The 20,441-nt window shown below is 36.6% G+C and overlaps 1 protein-coding gene across 2 annotated transcripts in view; it reads right to left on the bottom strand.

Moving 5' to 3' along the window:
• The window catches only part of LOC139960531 (uncharacterized), a 67,137-nt gene extending 54,410 nt beyond the window's left edge, over positions 1-12,727 (bottom strand). For both annotated transcript variants that reach the window (XM_071958958.1, XM_071958957.1), the window contains exons 1-3: positions 12,569-12,727; positions 8,812-9,061; positions 7,736-7,879 (exon numbers count right to left, since the gene is read on the bottom strand). In XM_071958958.1, coding sequence (XP_071815059.1) covers positions 7,736-7,879; positions 8,812-8,991 — 324 coding nt within the window. In that variant the 5' untranslated portion in view covers positions 8,992-9,061; positions 12,569-12,727. The remainder of the gene's footprint in view (positions 1-7,735; positions 7,880-8,811; positions 9,062-12,568) is intronic.
• Between the last annotated feature and the right edge of the window lie 7,714 nt (positions 12,728-20,441).

Genomic DNA, 20,441 nt, shown 5'->3' with positions numbered 1-20,441 from the left:
TTCTTATAAAGAAAACTCACTGGTTACCACTGGACACACTTGATGACAAATCTTTTGTTTAATCACAGTTACAGTTTAATCACAGTTACAGTTATGTATTTAGTAAATATGAACAGAAACTACAAAATTGTGACAGAATGGTTGCCATGAAAGAATTATAGAAGTACACCTTGTCATTATTATTATCATAGTCTTTAATGCACACTGCAGTAGATGCACTTTACTATATGACCGACTATGTTGCTATGCTTGTAATATAAATCCATTATTGCATTGCACATATTACACCACTGCATCAAGCATAGGCTCATCTTCCTATAACTGTTATTGTGATAGGCTGTCTTTTGATCATCTCAAGTAATCCAAATATTGCACTGAAAGGTGCAAATGTTACAGACACCTAATATTCCAAGAGCAATTAAACCATTGATGGGGCATGTTTTAACAAGTATGATGAGATATGATTGGGAATAACTGATGGTATACTGCCACCCAAATAATGGAGAACCTAAAATATACACTGCTGTGGAAAGCAGTTGACATACACACCCCCTTCCACCCCCTTCAAAAATTTTTCCTAATGATGGAACATGTAATTTGGTTTAAGTTTATATCACTTCTCAGTACTGTATGTCAGAATAGTCTGAATTACAGTAAAAAAAAAACCTCTGAAAATTACTTTTGGAATGAAACAAACTTTCGACAAATTTTAGCAGCTCTAGTTACTAGTTTTGAGAAATAATGGTGACTTTTAAATTTGTTCATTTGTAAAACTTAAAATTTTGGACATCCTGCTACTGTAAGTTTTGCATGATTGGTATATTATGCAGAATTGATAAATTGCATGTCTTGCTGAATACAACAACTACATTCAGTCTCATGCATTGAGAATAAACAGTTCAATGTTTTATTACCCGACTGCTTCAAAAGGTGAGTGTGTAAACAATTAAACTTTGTACACACAACAAAATCCCTTTAACACCCTTGTACAAGAAAAGCACAAAGCCTTACAAACAGTTGATAAGTAAGTTGTACTTAAGACGTCAAGCAAGCAAGTTTGCTGAGACAGTTCTTTAGGAAATCAGAATGCCAAACAGATTTGGACAAGTCTGGTACATAAAGGAAGAGGATATCTGCGGTCAATCATGGCTGGGATTATTTCTTTGCCAAGTACTTCACTGTTACTCCACAACAATGTGACTTCAATTAGAGTAAATCTGACCTTTCACCGACCATTCATCGCTATTAAACACTTAGAAATTGGACATTGTTATCGAAGAAGAACATCAATTGACTGATTTTAGTAGGTTGGGGTATTCCCCCCTCTTTCTTTGCTTTTGGAACACCATGCACTGAAATGACTAAAATGACCAAAATTATTCACAAGTAATTTGGTCATATATACACACTATAAACCAATAACATGCTTTGCATTTAGGCAGAGTAAATATCATTTTAATAGCAGCCTGCAATTTTTGTTGTTTTTACTTTGATTTTCAACTGCTTCACTATGCTGTGGCACTAATGCAACAATTAAAAGTTGTGCTCAAATACTTTCTAGGGATTGGGATATATATCATACTCAGAATGCACAAAAAGTTTATGTCGTAGGTAAAGTACAGGCCTGGGTATTAAAGGTGCAGGCAGCCCACAGAAACATTTTTCTGCAGCAAGTGAAGGAACGTTAACATCCAGGTAAACCTTACAGCCAGAAAACACATGGCACATGTCAAGTGCTAAATTAGGAGTTAACAAAATTATGGCCTAGTGTGGTAAATTTTTTCAGCATTATAACATACAGACTTATGCCAATGTAGAACTATATCATTTATTCCTAATGAATGCTATATATTTCCAACTTTGTCACAGTAGTATAAGGCTCATTGAACCCGTAAAGTGTTACAGATTAGAGAATGGGTACAAAATTTCCACTCTGTACTCCCACAAAATCAATTCCTACAACTACCCCAGCATGAAGCCTTCTAATCTTATTGTGTTTACATGTAATTGTCACTTGTCCAATAGTCAAGATAGTGTAAAACATCCATGGAAACAAATAGCTGTTTACTCAACGAATAATTAAAGTGGAACTCAAAACAACAGAATCTTTTTAAGTTGTTGTTAAATCTCTCTGACAAACAGAGCTGGTGTGATTTTAGACTAATTATTGATAACCGTACTAAGATGATTAATACAAACCCTGCACCAAAATAGAATCAGCCAGATAGAACTATATGAAGGGATGGGTGTGGGGACAACTTTATATTGTAAAACTCTTTATTAGGTCAACTACATATAGAATCGCACATGCTGACTGTAAAATTGTTACCATTATTGGCATCACCATTTTTGCTATTGGGTATAAGTTCTACTGTAGTCAAATAATTACATTTAAAAAGCGATTTTAGCTTAAAACTCCTCAAACTGAAAAAGATTTCTACCATCTTGACAGCAAATTTCCAAATGTTGTTTAATGTGAAGTATGGGGCTGGAAGAAGATGAGGGGATTGGAAGTACAATAATTCAGCTGTCTATGATAATTGTTTTCACTATAACTAATTCTTCCTTGCCAATGGGCAAAAAACAGTGTCACTGTAACCAATGCGAGAGAAGTATTATATTTAATTAATATCATTACAACCATTGTTCTCATTAAACTATAATGAATACATCATTTATCACTACAATGTCAATCAGTATTCACAAAATATGCTAAAGAATTGATTTTTTGTAAATATTCCTCTCTTGTGTTATTCAGTTCTCTATCTCTTGCTTAACTTTTGTCTTTGTTAAAAACGGTGGGTGGGGGTTGTAAAATGAATTTGTCTCCTTATTTGTGCTCTGTCATCTTTTATTGTTAATAAACAATTGTGCTTGTATCAAGTAGATTTTGTTTTGTTTTGGATACATACAGTAAATCCGAAAATAAAAGGAAAGTATTCTGTTCCCAACATCAAGGAGGGAAAAAACTCAATTAATGTTATTTAAATTGTACAGTCATTTGGAAGTTTACATGACACACCAGACACAGTAATAAACTTTACAACCGCATGTCAGAGAGGCCGATAAACTATATTAAAGTATTGTTGGTAACAACATAAATACTGTTAAGAGATAGTCAAAACATTTCCACATTGATTGAGGAAGTTATACAAGAGCAAGAAGACATCTCACCAAAGGAATGTGTCTTGATCTTAGTAATGGAATGCAGACCAACCAGATGGGTTGTTCCATTCAACTGCTAATGTGTTCACGCATGAAGCATGCTTTCACAATCGTAGGAGACATACAGCTCAGGCAGTCGAGCATCTGGCTGGGGGCCAGCAGCCTGCGGTATGGTGTCTAGATTGCTATATAAGTTATGTATAGACTGCGCTGCCATCCTGGCACCAGTACACTGTATGTCATGACACGAGTGGAGGAATCATACAGACAATTTATGTTTTATTTGATTATCTAGTCTAGGAAGAAACCCCATCAAAATGAATTGTCAAGTTATTTTATAAATGACTTCTGTACTGTATGCTGTCTGACATCATTTAGCGTGCCTTGTGTCCTTTTAAATAATAATCATAAAGTATAATGTGATACAAATTCCAGCTTGACTGATAGTTCATAAATTTGAAGCAAAGCAGCTTTTTTGAGTTAATTTGTCATGATATTTGATCATAATCAATTTATCTTTATATCTTGGGGGTAAATGCTCAGGACAGGGAAGATGTAAAGAACTTTCCATTTTTGTGGATATTCTCTCAGATCTAGTAATAATGAAGAAAAATAATAAACACGACAAAGATTCTTCCTTTTGCTTTTCAAAAAAAAAACATGAAATATAAAAAACTTAAGAAATGTTGAAACTAAATGTAGAACAAGTAGTTTTTCTCACTTTGATTAATTGCAGACTTTTTTTGAGAAAAATAAGCTGCTAACTTGACTCAGAGATGTTGCCAAGAATATTGAGAAGCAACAAATTGGGGAGTAGGCTTTTAACTAAATATTCCTTAATGCAATTTGCATTTTTGTCTTCCTTCCTTTCCAGCTCAAAACAATTTATTTGAAATAAATGATAACAAGTCAAGCATAGATTATTCCTTCCAATCTAAACAATATCAATACTTACATAACATTTAAACACTGGGACCTTGAAGATAAAATAATTAGGAGTGCATCAAATCTGATTCTATTTATTTGTACAGCTACCACAATGTATGATTATGAATGCTGTATGCATGCCTGCACATCTGTATCTTAACTACCATTCCAATTAGCAAAACTGTGACCTTTAATGAAGCTCACACCACCCTCATGGAAGCTATCAAAACTTGTTAATTGACCTCTGCCATTTGTGGGGGAACCAAAGGTGTAGTATGACCTCTGTCTATCAAGAGAACAAAATGGCTGCCGCATCATTAGCCTTATTTGGTCAGGCATCTTTGAAGTGTGGAATGCAATACAACCAGTGGTGGGGAAGGTTTGCGGTAATGGAGTAACACAGAGACACGCCGAGTTCTCCCTATCGCAGACATGCAGTGTAGAAAGTGATTAAACCCATTTGCGTAAACAGTGTTGATTGATGAAGTACGGTTACGAGAGCTTCAGAGACTAAACCAGCTTTGAGTGCCAAGTGCAGTAACATAATATCATATATGCCATAAAAATAGGGATATACTAAAGGAAGCATTCCACAGTCAAAAATTCTGAAAGCTACCCATAATACTTTAAAGTAGCCTTTGTAGATAATTTTTGTACTATTCAATTTCAAAAATCTGTAAACGCTTCATTTATTAGCTAGACTAGCTTAAGAGTTCTTTCAAATAAATAAAGAATGACTGAAAAACTTTGGAAACTTCAATGCTGGCTGACTTTTGCATGTGATAAGTGAAGCAGTCGCTGGGCTTGGATAGAACCATAAATTACTTGAAATTGCAACCAATCAAACAAAGCTGTTATAAATAGTTAATTTGAGATTGAATGCATCATTCAAGACTAGATGTATTTCTTTTGCACTACTTAGATTGAAAAAATGCACACTATTCAAGTATCAACAATACTGCAGCAACCAATTCTGTTTTTTATTCTTTTTTTTTTTCTTTCTGAAAAGATGTTCTTGAATCTTAAGATACAGAACAGTTCTAACTTGATCGTAATTAATTTCTTCAAATTTGTTAATTCCTGAAGGAAGAATAGTGTTAAACCATGACACTTTCTTTTCTAAAAAGATACAGTACTTCATTTTGTAATTTTGATTAATTTAGCTCTTTTTTATTATTTAATTTAATTTTCTTTCATTGTTTAACTACAATTACTCTGTGTATAATCAATATGACTATTAATCACTGTAGTATTATTGATGCAGGTCAACCTTCTTTTAAACGATAAACATTTTTAGACTGACACTTTTCGGAATTTCTTTCCCTCCAAATGAAGATTACTGAACAATGAATTCATTACCCATGCACTTTTCAAATAAGTATTAAGCACAGTGTTAAAATGAAATTGAAATCTTCCAATGTGATTCCAATTTTTTGACTACTTGAAATGAAACTTAATTACTCAAGCTTATAACCTACATTGTTATGGATATGATTATTATCACCTAAATGTAAATATCAAGCTCATATCAAACAGCTAGCATTATGGTGTTGCTTTTATGCTGCTAAGTTATTTTGTACTTATTTGAATATTTTTGTAATTTGTTATTATTTGAAGAAGGGAGGGGGGGGGGTATTACCTTTAATGCTATAGAAGACCATCTGAAGATCATTCAGAGAATTTTTATTAATTTTATTCAAATATTAAGTTTTCTACTCAAAACCTGTGATATGTTGAGATTTCTTGGATTCATTTACGGCTAACTCATTGCAAAAATACCCCACGAAATCTTGGTTCTTACACTACAATGCATGGACACTACCCACGAGATCCATTGCACAAGATTTTCTACATCAGCAAGAAAATCCAATTTTTCAAGTGCATTAAGATGCTTTATAAATACTCTCTCAGAGTAATGTGAAACACTCCGCAAGCTGGGCTGTATTTAACCAAACGGTGTATCGTTACGGATCCCACTGAGAGACGCTTGTTAGACATTATAAACGTCAAACTCTCGGTGAAAGAGAATACTTGGGAATTCCTTAATCCTGTAGGTATAGTGGAGATTAGACCTCTCTCTCTCCTTTTTCATGAGGTAGTGGAGGAGTTCAGTAATACTGTAAGAATGCATGGAATGTGCTCGGTTGAAATATCTACTGAAGATAACATTACTGCTATACACATGTGTGTAAGCTGGAGTCCGTTGAGAGATGTCCTGTAATTAACTTCAAATTCCAAGGTTTCAATGGCTGATCATGCTAGCACAGTGCATAACATGTGCACATGTGTCATTGTCACAGAGTTAAGGAATTTCGATAACTTCTTATTTTCTATAGATAAGGTTGCATAAAGGTTAGGAAGAAGTGGGTGAACTTGACCAGAGGAGTAAAAAAAAACAACATGGCACACCTAATTTTCTGTGAATGGTTTAGAACTGTGTTAGGGTACAAACCTTCAGATCATTTAAAACAGGGGTGGACATGCAACTCATCAACTGAACCCCAAAATTTTCATGTTTTATTCTTTTTTTTCGGTCACTCAGTTAAAGTCATTCATTTCAATTCATTTATCAAAAAATTGCCCCTAAGGAAACCAACTAAATTAAAATATTCTCTATTTTGTCAGTTATCATCATTAATTATTATGCTTGCAGAGTATGGAATAAACCAATGAACGGTCAAAAACTCAGGAGGATTGAAGGCCCTCAAGAAATTTGTTGAAGATTACACAACCAGAACTGGCAGATATGGGTTGGGCAGTACTATGCTACTTTCACATCTTAAATGTTTATGGATGGTAAAATTGGCAAATGTTTATGACAGTCCAACCCATCAGCAAATCATCTGGTGGGTAGGACATGTATGTCAGTTGAAACCCTTTATCTATGTTCAGGAAGAGACCTTGGAAAGTGACAAATTTAGTGTGTAAATTCAAATGGAGTAATAAGTTGTGGTACAGCACAGTCTGTATGTGATATTGCACCTTTTAAACTGTTGTAGTGGGAAGGGAGTAAAATGTCACCATATTAACAGTACCTTATTAACAGAAAGTAAGACAGATTAAAAGACCTTTCCAGCTTAATGCAATCCACTTACATCTCTGACCAATCTTGTAGTTATGTTAATTTGAAAAATAAACAAACAAAACAGCTAATCGTCCCCCATGATGTGAGAGAACAATACCTAGGGTAAACAATGTTTGTCCTTACAGACAGGTTTTACGAGCACTGTTGTGTACATGCAGCAAACTAAGGAAAGCAATGAAAACTCATGGTAGGGGTTGTCTATGGATCATTGGTCTTTGCTATTTTTTTTCTTCTCGCTTGTATTGAGAGTTTGGGATAACAAGATGCAGCCATCAGTCAGGTTAAGCAATGGTTAATACGATTGAAACATGAAATCTTTCTTCGACAGAAATAATGGAAGGTTTTTTCCAAGTTATTTATTTATTTATTTTATTCTTTTTCTTGGCATTTCTCTCTATAAAAGTTGTATAGTTTTACTGTTAAGTAAAAAATACTGAATTAAGAAAAAGTCAAAGTGACAAAAGATGGTTAATTGGACAAAATCTAAATTTTGTATGGCATGTTGCATTGCATGTATAAAAAAAAAAGTGGGGTTAGGGGGAGTGGAGAGTTACTTACATAGATGAGACCAGAGTAGTATCTCTGTTTGAGATTATGAAGTACACTGGCTTCATTCAAGTAAGTCAGTCCAGCCATGTCCTCAATCTTCTCAAACTTGGGAGGGTTCATCTGCATGGTGTCATCTTTCTTCAAGGTCAATTGCTAAAGGGATAAAGAGGAGGTCAAAGGTCACAAGTACATCATCATGTATAAAGGCATCATATTAAGATGTGCAGTAACTTGGATGGATTCACAGGACAGTAAAAACTCATATATAGTTAAAGTTGTATAGATAGCAAGGTTTGTTAGGCTTGGATCAGTGAGTTCTTGTTGCAAATTCTTGCTAGGGTGAACATGAATGAATTAATTTGTATTCATCAGGCATGTCTTATCTATGTCTTGTAGTTGGCTGTATAAAGGAGAATCATACAAACATACCTGTCAGAAACTACCTATTTTATGAGGCTATCATATAAAACTTAATGACTAAACTGTATAGCAGCATCTTCTCTCCCAATTCACAGTAATGTTTGCTTTTCTTCACATTGCACTGCATTGTGTTCTCGTTGCAACAATCTTCTCATGCCTATTCAAAAAAACCTTGTTTTTGCATTCCTCTCTTTGCTGACAAATGTAAACAATTTTTTGCAGGAAACCAAAGTGAATTAATTAAAATGGTCTAAGTTTCATGTCCAATTGCTATATAAGTTACAAAATGACTATGATATAAACTCAGTTTAGGTAATATTTGATTAATACTAGAAGTACTGTAGTGTTTGTTAATTTGGTATGAAAATCCTCCATCATTGATATTTAATAGACTTATACTAATTTCTTTGCTTGTCCTTTTCCCCTCAGTCCTCTTGACCTCTTCAACCCCAAATAAAAATTATGCAAACTGTTTGCATACATTGCAAATATTGCAAATATAAATCTAAGAGACTGACTTTGGTCAGCTTGCGGCTTTGATAAGCCAATGATGGCTTCTTCGCGAGTTCCTGCTTGCAGGAGGATCTAAAATACATACATACATACATTGAAAGTGATATGTTACAATCAGAGCTAGCTAGATGAGAGTTATTGATTGGTCTTACTTTTCCTGTAGCTGTCTTGATGGTGACCTGTTCACCCTTCGTGCTAATAATTTCACCAGCAAGGAAACCATCCTTCTCATCTGCAACCCAGCACTGCTTCTTGCCATCGTAAGATTGAGCCTGCGATTCAAGCTGGGACTTCTTGTCCACCATCAAAAATTGTTCCGGATCATCAGCCATGATGGCGACTTACAGAGGATCTTCGACCAGATGAGAATAGAACCGAGAGATTGGAAGAAGAGGAGCAAGTCTGGGAGAGAGAAGGCAATAATACTATATGACTTGAGAATTTTTTTTGTCTGTGAATGTTAGATCTTTATATTAATGTTTGTATCAATGTAAACAAAGCAGTTATACTGCATGTTGACAGCTTTAGAATCATTCAGTTTTCTCCATTCCCAGCACCTCTCCCCCACCCCTCCCCCCGCCAATCCACTCCATTTAAACATTATTACCAAGTGCATGCCTGCTATATGAGTGCAAAAACGACTATATAAGTATATATGCTATATTTCCACTGATTTTCTGCATCTCGTGCCACTTTGACACCTGGGTTAATGCTACTGTGTGACATTATTCAGCCCAACCTACAGCCTTAGTAATGTAATGAGATGAAATGAAAAGGTCAAGAAATCTACTAATGCATTTATTTCAGTCATATTTGGAAAGTGAACTGTTGTCAATAGAGGCATTGAGGACACTTGGGGTTTTGTATATATCCTGTGGAGAAAAGAATACCTCATGATTATGTGATTGTTTATAGTACCGTTGGCACTGGTATCATTATTACTTTGTTTAGGCCTAACTAAGGCTTACAAATGCACAATGTGACTTATTTTAAGTAGGCTATGTTACCCTGGTAGTACAGACACTGGTAGGCTAACTTATACAAGGACGATTTGCAAGAAAGACTAATAACTTCACATTAACTTCCAGATATAAGATAGTCTAACTTGAGCCTATACAGTCATACATTTTGGTTCATAAGTCACTTGTCAGTATAGTCAGTATTGCGAAGTTCGGACACACCTAAGAAATACACGATTTCACCATGACAACCTAATTTCACAAAAAACTACAAAGCTACGGTTATTTTCTCTACAAAATGACCCGTGTGCAAGTATGTACTTACATATTTGTCAATAAAAGGAAGTTATAGTGGTGGGTGTTTTAAGGCTTAGGTGTCCGAACTTCGCAGTGTCCATGCTACTGTTTGTCTTAGACGTAACCAAAACGACGAACAAAGCACAGTATAACAGTTAGCTTAGTCCTACGCTATTCCATAAATGTAACTCGTTAGGCAAAGTTTGTCGGCTAGCATGCATTATGACTATGACTTTTGGGGCAACCTCCCCCAAAATAAAGTTTGTCCAACCCCAAAACAAACAACTGGTTCCATTTTGCTACCCCTATGCGGTAGTGATGTCTTGTTTTCATAATTGATTTGCTTGTCAGGTTGCACAGTAAAACGTTTCATTCAGAGACAGTAGGTTCAACTTCTTCCAAAGTCGTAAAGATTTCGCGCTGTGGAATTCGAAGTGATCGTGGTAGCATAGTTGTAATATTACAAGGCAAGGGAAATGTGACCAAGCCAGCTCCTTCCCAAAGACTTTGCATTTTTCTGAGTGGTTGTTGTTGAATTCAGTTGCAATTAAAAGTCCCTTTGTGAAATTCTGCCACCCAGCAACGTAGTTCCCACAGCTTCGACGGTCCGGGGATGATTATAGGTTCTCAACAAAAAATAGCAAAATATTGATAAGAATATTTAGACCTATAATAATTTCATCGATGGATGATAAAAGGAGCTAGCAAGCTAATAGTAGGGATTTTAGCCAAATGCTTTAGTAGTTGCAAGGAACGATAACCCTTAGCAGATGTCTCCCTGCTTAATCTTCTCAAAAGATAAATATTCATAAGGATGATATTTAATTGCAACGCCATGCCTTCATTTACATGACGTCACAAACGGATGTTCCGACGTAATGGAATGTTGAAGAATCCAGGTACCGTTGTTAATCAATCAGTACCAATGGTACTAGAAATAGCAGATCATTTCGTGACGTCAAAAGTTCCATGGCGACCGGCTCACTGAACCTTCTGGCCCCTCAGTCATTTCATATAGTAACATGCTGTTACATGATGACGGGCTCAATGGGGCCCACGATCTCACAGTGATGGATTTAGTTCCAAGTTATATATCCAGTCTCACATACTTCAGAAACACACGGAAATTGTCCTTCCGTTTGTCAAACCTCTGAGAGGTGTATCGAGCTCTCGCATCGATGATTGCTCGCGGCCTATGTTGTGCACCTTCCTACCTTTCCAACCCCTTATCCTCCCTTCCCCAGAGTAATTGTGAGACATCACATACCCTCTTCTTGAGCGGGTCCTGTACCATTAACTCAACCGTCTGAAGTGAATAGTAACCTAACCCTACAACTAAATCAGTTTTAAGGCATGAAATCCAAGAACAACAGGCTGCTGTATCACAATGTACAGCCATACCAGTACACACTTCCTCAGACCTACACCCCACCCCAAGTGCCTGCTGGCCCACATGGGAATATGGAAATGAGAATTTTCGTCAGCATATGTCGGTGGTCTGAGTCTACTATATTACTGATCGAAACACATGCAGACTTTCCCCAACCTACCCCCACCCCTTCCCTTCCCAACACACGTACATCCAGAGTCCGAATCCCTTCACCCGACACACTTACATCCAGAGTCCGAGTTCTGGACAGTTATGGCAAACATTTATATGTTTATAACCAATATGAAATACATAGGCTAGTTGACGATAATTGTAGGATATTAATAGAAAGTCTAATTAACCCAATAACATACACCTGATTAACTTAAACCATATAATAATATATCAGCCAAGTAGTTGTCTACCTAAAGGATAATTAATCCTGGTGGTAAATGTGTAGGCCTGCTACTGTAATATGTGTGTGAGATACTACACTGAGCGGGGGGTGAAACCAGAAAACAAAGATCATAATTACACATAAAAAGGACCCTATGTATAACTCGATATGTGAAAAATATAGGTTGTATATTTATAGCAATGTAACCCAGCATAATAGAGTTGCATAGGACACATATGCGCACAGCAGCAATATCTGTCTAGCATCAAGCCTACATCTAAATCGAAACAAGAAATACTTAAACGAATCAATTTCAGCAACAACATTATTGTTTTTATCTTTCCGCAAGAACAAATAAAACTTTGAACGCCATAGACAATTCCTTTGCCAGTTTATCTAAGTAAATGAGTCCAAAATATATTTGTCTCATTCACAAACTGTCAACACGATCACGGTAACGAGTAAAAATTTAAACATCAAATCAAAATTATAACCTCAATTGTTTATTAAGAAATAAACATTACGTTTATAGGGAAACACTGTTCCAACATAATATCGTAAAATCTATTTATCAATTTTGAATAATGACAAATCTGGTTGCAATAACGTAAATTAAGTAGCAACCCAACTGTGATGTTAATTATATGCTTCAACACGGCGTAGATAGAACACGTGATTATGTACATAATATACGAGCATACATCCTATGTTAAAGGGAGAAAATGACCCCATAAGTGGAATTTTTGGTTGTATTGGAAACGAGAAACTGTAGATGAAAACGATATAATTTGTAGCGAGAACACACTAGATGCAATTAAACGGAAACTATATTATAGATTTGAAGAAATTTATGGCTCGAGCTAAGAAAGCATTAAAACATGACTTACTTTTGTTGTTAGGAGACTTCTGCGAAACTGCAGCAATCCAGTTGTATCCCGAAAGCAGACCAAGCAATCAGTGACAACGGTGAATCTAATCCTGGACTCAGTTTTACTTACTTCTTTCTCTGGTGACCTTTGCTGGTATTCCAGGGTAATCGATTCCCATAGAACAAATCGACGAGTCTTTCTTATTCTTACTTTTCACCAATCAGGCGAATGAATTAACCTCTACGTACTGCTTGTAGCCAATCAACGTTTACATCCGTCAAATAAAACTGAATAAACATAGAGACAAGAGCGCAGGTTCAATCTGACGTCACGAAGCCGGTACGACTACGAGGAATGTCAAGCATGTGCGGTATGTGAAAGATTTCCTGCGACTGTACGAAAAGCATATAGACGTATCGACATATATATCTGTACAAGTCCAATGGGAAGGAGTATAGGTAGGGTGCAATTAATATGGAACCTGGATGAAAGGGTTGGGAGAACATTAAGAACTAACTTTCGAAGATATTTCTCACTTGACATGTCATTTGCATTTTCATAGATGAAATGGGTGCCCACTATTATTTTGGTCGAAGTCTCGAAGAATCGTTAAGAAACTTGGCAAAACGGAAACAAATCTAAGAAAGATCTGATGGCGTACAAACTTTGCCTAAATATAGGCAATATACCGGTAGGATAGCGTGAGAGACAGTGCGGCGAGGAAATTCTCCTCAATATTGTGACCACACATAAAGGCATATGCACTCCCCATAAATGGTAGTGCGGCATGGATTCTCCGGGACTAGAGCTCGATAGACACTGACGAACACTCGAGGCTATAAGTATATCACTGGCCGGCGTGGTTAGTTGTTACAACTGGTGTAATATAAATATTGTAACACATGTCAGCATTAATGTATAAGAGACTGGAAGTAATTTAATTGTGAAACGCGTCACTGTACATTTAATACATAGTACCGTATGCATACAGACCCAGATCCGTCAGAGGTGTGGAGAATATCATTCTGCTATATATAATGCACAGTTTGGTGTAAGATGATCACTGTGGTTTTGTACTGTTATGACGTCATAGCCACAACTAATTGCAGCGATCAACAAAATTAAAAGGGATAGTACTCCAGACACCGGCTACAGAGGCGGAGGGGGAAGGGGTGGCGACACCGGGGAATGGTCCCCCAATAATTGTCACAGCAATAACGACTTTAACGAGAGCATGATACCGACAAAGGCGGTAAATTTTGCATATCGGTCTGACTCCAGACCTCCCCCACCCCCCTCCCCGACACACAGGCACGCCCAAAATAGCGGTGATGAGGGGTTGTTTACTTACCTGAGCCTGGAAAGATAGGTACCTTCGCCTTTTTTTCAGTGGGATATAGTCAAGTTATATCTCACTACAATAATTGTACAACCCCCGCCATCCAAGCCCCGCCACCACCCCCTCTACACGACCGTCTCTCGGATGTAACTTTAAATAGTCGTTGAGTTACATAGTGGTTAAGTTACATAACAAAATGAAATTACTCCTGCAAGCTCGGTTAGTTTATTTCCAATTGAACTTGATTTGTGTAATGATTTATGACTTACACCTTTCTCAGTAATAACAAGCCTGTAACCGTAGAACTTAAAAGTCTCTTCATAATTTTTTCGTAAGGAATAGTGAACAGTATTTTTTGAAACGGCCAGACAGTTTCTTCGGTCTGTTCTAGACAAGGGTTATGAATTCAATTATCAGAACCCCTCTCCCGGAGTGGGGTTCTGATAAAAGCGGCGGCCACACGCCTCTCACTATTCTTATTTCCCTCTGTGAAAACGGTTAGGTGACTACCCATTCTATCCCCCACTGACATCCCAACGTCATCCATTACACACACCTTCCATTCTCGGTTAACGTACCTGCACTGGTGCGCTTAATTGTCCGTATTCTGGAGGGCGGAAATTGGAGGGGGGGGGGGGGTGTAGCAGTAGGTTTGTGGAGCATGAATGGATCTTGGTTAACGTCATTTACACAAGAGCCTCTTTCACGGGGGGGGGGGGAGTGTGAAGAAGAGCCCCTTGAAATGTTATTTTTATTTTCATTTCTCTCAACCCGTGAATGACATAATACCTAATATGAACAGTGAAGATATATCGATAATCGAAGCTAATCCTCTTGTAACATGCTAATTAACCTAACGGAATTGGGGAGGGGGAGGGGGTGCCTCAGCTTTGATTATTAAATACAATCTTTTTTGAGTAATACTTGGCAGGTTTCATAGAGGGAAAGGGATTCTGTCTAAAACCCCACTTTAAAATTGTTTCGCAAATTTGTCAATCGAGATAAACTGGGGGAAACCCCAAACAACCTTTGCTATTGTGGTACGTTCCCGGCAGCCGCTTACATTGGGATGGTGAGCGTGTGGTCATATTTGTGCGGTGTTAGGTCCCGTGTATGGCAAGCCATATGGGACAAACACTGCATAATATATCCGCGTATTAATTGGAATTTATACGCGTATTAATTGGAATATATACGCGTATATATTATGAGCCAATCATATGGCTTAAATATATCCGCGTATTAATTCGAATATATCTACGTATTAATTCGAATATCTACACGTATCAGTTCGAATATATATGGAGATTAAATCCAATATATGCACGGATTAATTAGAATATACACGAAAAAACAATTCCGCTCTTGCTGTGTAGGCCTACATATACCAACGATAAATGTTTTGGCGGGTTCGCGAGATCGCTTCAAAAAGCGAAACTTTACACATGTACAACTAATACGCGTATATATTCGAATTAATACGCGGATATATTATGCGGTGTTTGTCCCACATGGCTTGCCATACCCGTGCAGTTTATATTAATTGATACACTATCCACATGTTATCTCACAGCCCGTATTCAAGTATGCCATTGAATGTTTTACTGCCATGAATCAAGACACATGACATTATAGATGGGGCTCTTCTATATTTGGAAACAGCCGTATAACGATAAAGTTATCAATGGCTGTATTTGAAAGTCTCAGAAACGATTACTGATAGGTTTCCTTGCGGTCACGAAAAGCAGAACAGCGTGACATAAATATTATTTCTGCAATTTCTGAACGATACATTTTGGGAACTTTACCTCAGCATTTCACGTCTTTGGCAAACCGTGCCTATTGTTATTATTGGTCTGCACTGCAGGACATCGAGTCACTTTACTTTCAAGAACATTTAAAGCAATCAATATGCGTATGATGGCTGACTTCGCCAAAATTGAGTGGGTAAATTGCGTTAAATTCAATGAAACGATAATGATCGGTAACAACTTTTGCATCTTGCTTCGTTTTCAGTATTCTTCCGATGCTAAGCGAATCATGTGACTTTCATTAAATAACATTTATGTTTCATAAAGGGGCAAAGTACATGCTCGGGTCCAGGGGGGGGGGGTGTAAGGTGTAAACCTTTTCCCCTATTTCCATTCCCACATAAAAATTAAAAGCAGTTGTTAGTACAACCTTTAGTGTACACCTAATTATAGACGTAATTTAGAGCCACGTAATATATGTCTAGTTTCGTCTAATATTTTCATTTCTCGTAGGACGGCCAAGGAGGTACCCCAGACTCCTAACAATGAGTCGACTGGAAGAGGTCTGGTGGTCCTTCCCAGAGATAAGAAGGGTTTAGACGCCAAAGTGTCTCTTTTGGGGAATATTTAGACTATAAATTAGGTCTATGATTGTGCAAAAAAAACTTGTTCAAAATTAAATAACATTGATTTCTTGTCGGGCTGAAAGGATGGGGATGGGTGTACACCCGTAACAGCGGTCATTCCTCCCCGGCTGAATGCAAATATTCGGGCGACTGAACCAGTTTCCTCCAAGAGCAATGTTGTATTTTAGTGTTCCTTGAATTCTCGATACACCCTCTCGTCTTCAACCTCCCTTGCCGAAATTCACCATGAACCACGATCGAGTTGTGGGTATCCATAGGGCTGTGGGCAACTAAGTGTACTAATCCATCGTATCGTCTTCCATCTCTCCGCATTGTATGTACAGTCAGTAAAACTATTCGAAAGCTCTTCGAGTGCCACGATAGTGTGACGTCATATACATTCCGGCTTTGGAAGGTCACCCATTAACAGTGCAAGTCATTTGTATGACATTTACGGCAGATGTTTTTAACAGCTCTTCAACGATGATGGTTTCATTAACAAATTGAGCAGACAGCTGGGATGATCTCCAACTAACCTAGATGGAAAAAAAAATTAATGTAACTGCTTGTGAACTTCAAATCTGAAAAGTTCCCCTAATTAAATGGTAAGTTCATTACAGTCACAATCTCAAATGTGGCTCTCGATCACGATCTAGTTATCAGGTTATATATGGAACGCCGAAAGGGAATGTATTATGTTGTTGACTTTCATATTGTCTGCTGTTTTATGTTGTCTCCTGTGATGCCGTTGTCTCCTCCCATCGATGTTGTTGCCTCCTTAAATGTTGTTGTCTTCTTCGAGGTTGTTGGCTCTTTTGATGCTGACGGCGCTGTTCACCTTTATGACGTCAAAATACGTATATTGTGTTTGGTGTGGTCAAACGCCACTGTTCTTATGTTACAAGCATTTCTTTCACTATATACACAAATCACTTTTTCATATTTTATTTGATCTATTTGTATTTTCTATGTCAGTCAGTACGTGTACTAAAGTTACAAGATTAGAAGCATGTTAGAAAGTTCTACATACACTCATTTCCGTAAATTTTAAACATTTCAATAAACATTTTGCTATAAAGATATTGTGTCATAGCCTATGTCTTGTCTCAATATTTGAAATCAATTGCAGACTATGATTTGCATAACCACGTTTTCTAGTTAAAGTGTCATCTTTCCGATGATCTAACTTTTCTCATATTCGAAGACTGTTTATGACCGGAATTGTGGGTTAAAGTGGAAGACTCTTCGTATCCATTAATCAAAGTAGGATTTCATGTCTAGTCAATTTGCACAATGAACTATATATTTTAGAGGGCGGGTTTCAACAGCATTTTTCCTCCCCTTGGATAGTGACTCTCGATTTCCTTGAGACGTATTTGGAGGGAAGCCACTAAATACTAAAACGCGTAGCGGTTCGGTTCATCGGTATAAGGTACCCGAGCGAGAATGATCTCACCTGACGTCACAGTCTTGCATAACTACGTAGATGCACATGTCGTACATTTCACGTGTATAGTGCGGGTACGCAATAACGTAATTCGGGAACCGAGAGCGCCGAGCACAGTTGCACCCGAAACCGAGTTCCGAGGGCACTCGAAATGGTCCGACCCGCTGTAGGGGCTAGTATTTAGTGGCTTCCTATTTGGAGAGATCGAGAAGTTATTTGTCAGAAAATGTTACACTGATTCTATTTGGTTGACATTTGCTACCGGACAGACAGTTGGCCCATTACGTCAAGGTAGGGAGATTTATAACATAATAAGTCAGTTGAGAATGATGGGTAACCTCGATCCTCGTCGCCAGTGTAATATCTTGGTAATATCTTAATGATGTTACAGCATGGGTATAACACAAATTATGAGAGAACTCCAATAGGTAAATTTGCACGTAATATATTGACCGCATTGGACGAGAACATATTAGGAACTGAAGACAAAAGAATAAAAGTATACAAACACAAGACCAAGGTGGTCTGATAAGTCAGATTACTGACCATACTACATCACTACTAGCCTTGACAACTAAAAAAATGACATATATTCTACATACACCATTTTTGCTTTTATGTAACCATATGTAACATGTTTCAATAGGTTTTTATTGATCACTAAACCAAACTCCACAAGAATAAAATGAGGATGTCCAGCGTTTAAACAGAGGGCGCCTGTATGAGAACTGTACTGTGTAAAGACATGTAAATGACATGAGTAAAATATTTTTAAACTTACCCTACCTCCCTCCCCCTACCACACACAAACAATTTTAGGTACACCGCTACTCACTAACCCCATGAAGGAAATATTGTGTCAAGAGGAATGAACTAATGTGCTCACTGACAGCTTGCACTAAATAAATGAGCAAGAAATGAAGTTTTGTGTAGGCCTATTCCTAATCTGCACACAATCTGAACATCTAGACATAGCAGTTGGTAACTTTAAGTAAGTAAAAGTAGCGCCACAGTCCTGCAGTGAGATGGAAAATCCAGAACAGTGAAAAAAACTTCCAGCCATCACCGGGAATCGAGCCTGGACCTGATGCATGGATATGTGGACACCCTCCCACTAGGCTAAAACCATATATATATATATATATATATATATATATATATATATATATATATATATATATATATATATATATATATATATATATATATATATATATATATATATATATATATATATATATATATATATATATATATGTGTGTATTATGATTTCAATTTATATATATATATATATGTATATATACATACAGTAAATTTAGATCTTAGTATACTAAGTAAACAAAACGAGATACAGTTATTACCTATACCATACGAACAATGCTAATTCTGTTTGTGACAAATAATGCCTTACTCTATAGAGATCTCTATTGCGAAGCCGGAATTCAAAAGAGATACTTTGAAAAGACTTTGTTAAATGAAATGGAAATAAACAAGGGCAAATATATGTATATATATATATATATATACACATAAATATAAAATACATAAAATACAAATAATATACATAATTTGTATATTATATATATACTATATATATATATATATATATATATGTATATATATATATATATATATATATAGGAATAATGGAAAAACTGTTAAACAACTGAAGCGAACCGCGGATGGCGGGGGAAATTACCGAATTTAGGGTCCTTCGCTTTGAACTCATAAGTTAAAAATGAGGTTGCAAGAGTGTGCTTGCGTTGAAACAACGGCTGAAGATGTATTACAATCTCTACAAAATAACTCTTACAAAATGATAATATACATATGAATAAATCATGATACATGACAATGTATTAAATGGCTTAATAAACTATCCTATCTTGGGGAAAACCTATACTCAAAACTACGTAATATTCATACAACTTGAATACACAGAAGAATAATTAAACAACGTAAAAGTGGAATAGCTCTTACAAAACTGTACGAGGTGTATAATGAATAATGTACAATGAACATAATGAAATAATCTGCACTTTGAATAATACAATACGTTTGCCAACAGGCAAGGACTTTAAGCACCTTCATAATGGTCAGGGCAACACATGCCAGCTGCAACCCATTATAGGAATTCACCATACTGTTCCTAGACAGCAGGAATTTTCACCTCCTGAACCCACAAACTCTCAAGAGTCTTGTCACTCTATAGCTGTCCAGTATGGCTAAGATTAAAGGACAATCTCTGGGACAATAACTTTAAACAACAGTAATTAATGTTCAGAATACAAAATACGAATACGCTCTTTACACCACGAGCAGTACAATACTAAAATACAGGTACAATAATCAACTGTCAATAATCAGTACAATGCAATACACTTAACTGTCAATAACTTTCTGTAAACTAAAACGCAACCTAGCCGGTACTGTAACACTACAGTATAAAAGTACGCAATACTAGCACTCACGTGCTTCACGATAAACAATATGCTACGAACCCGTAGGACCAAGGTCCAAAAATACAACCTAACATGTGTACTTTGTACAGTAAAGTACAACCTAGCCAAACACTTAAAAAACTACAATTCAATTTAATTAACAATAAGGGGTATGTACAGCAGTTTATGAAAATATTATTTATAACTTAATCTCTTACTAAACTGAGGTCTGCTTGCTCGCGGAAAAAGAATAACTCTCTACTCTCACGGACATCGAGAACGCGGA

Source organism: Apostichopus japonicus, chromosome 19 (assembly GCF_037975245.1).
Source record: "Apostichopus japonicus isolate 1M-3 chromosome 19, ASM3797524v1, whole genome shotgun sequence".
NCBI lineage: Eukaryota > Metazoa > Echinodermata > Holothuroidea > Aspidochirotida > Stichopodidae > Apostichopus > Apostichopus japonicus.
The sequence above is the reverse complement of the archived record's forward strand: the minus strand, read 5'-3'. Positions and strand labels throughout refer to the sequence as shown.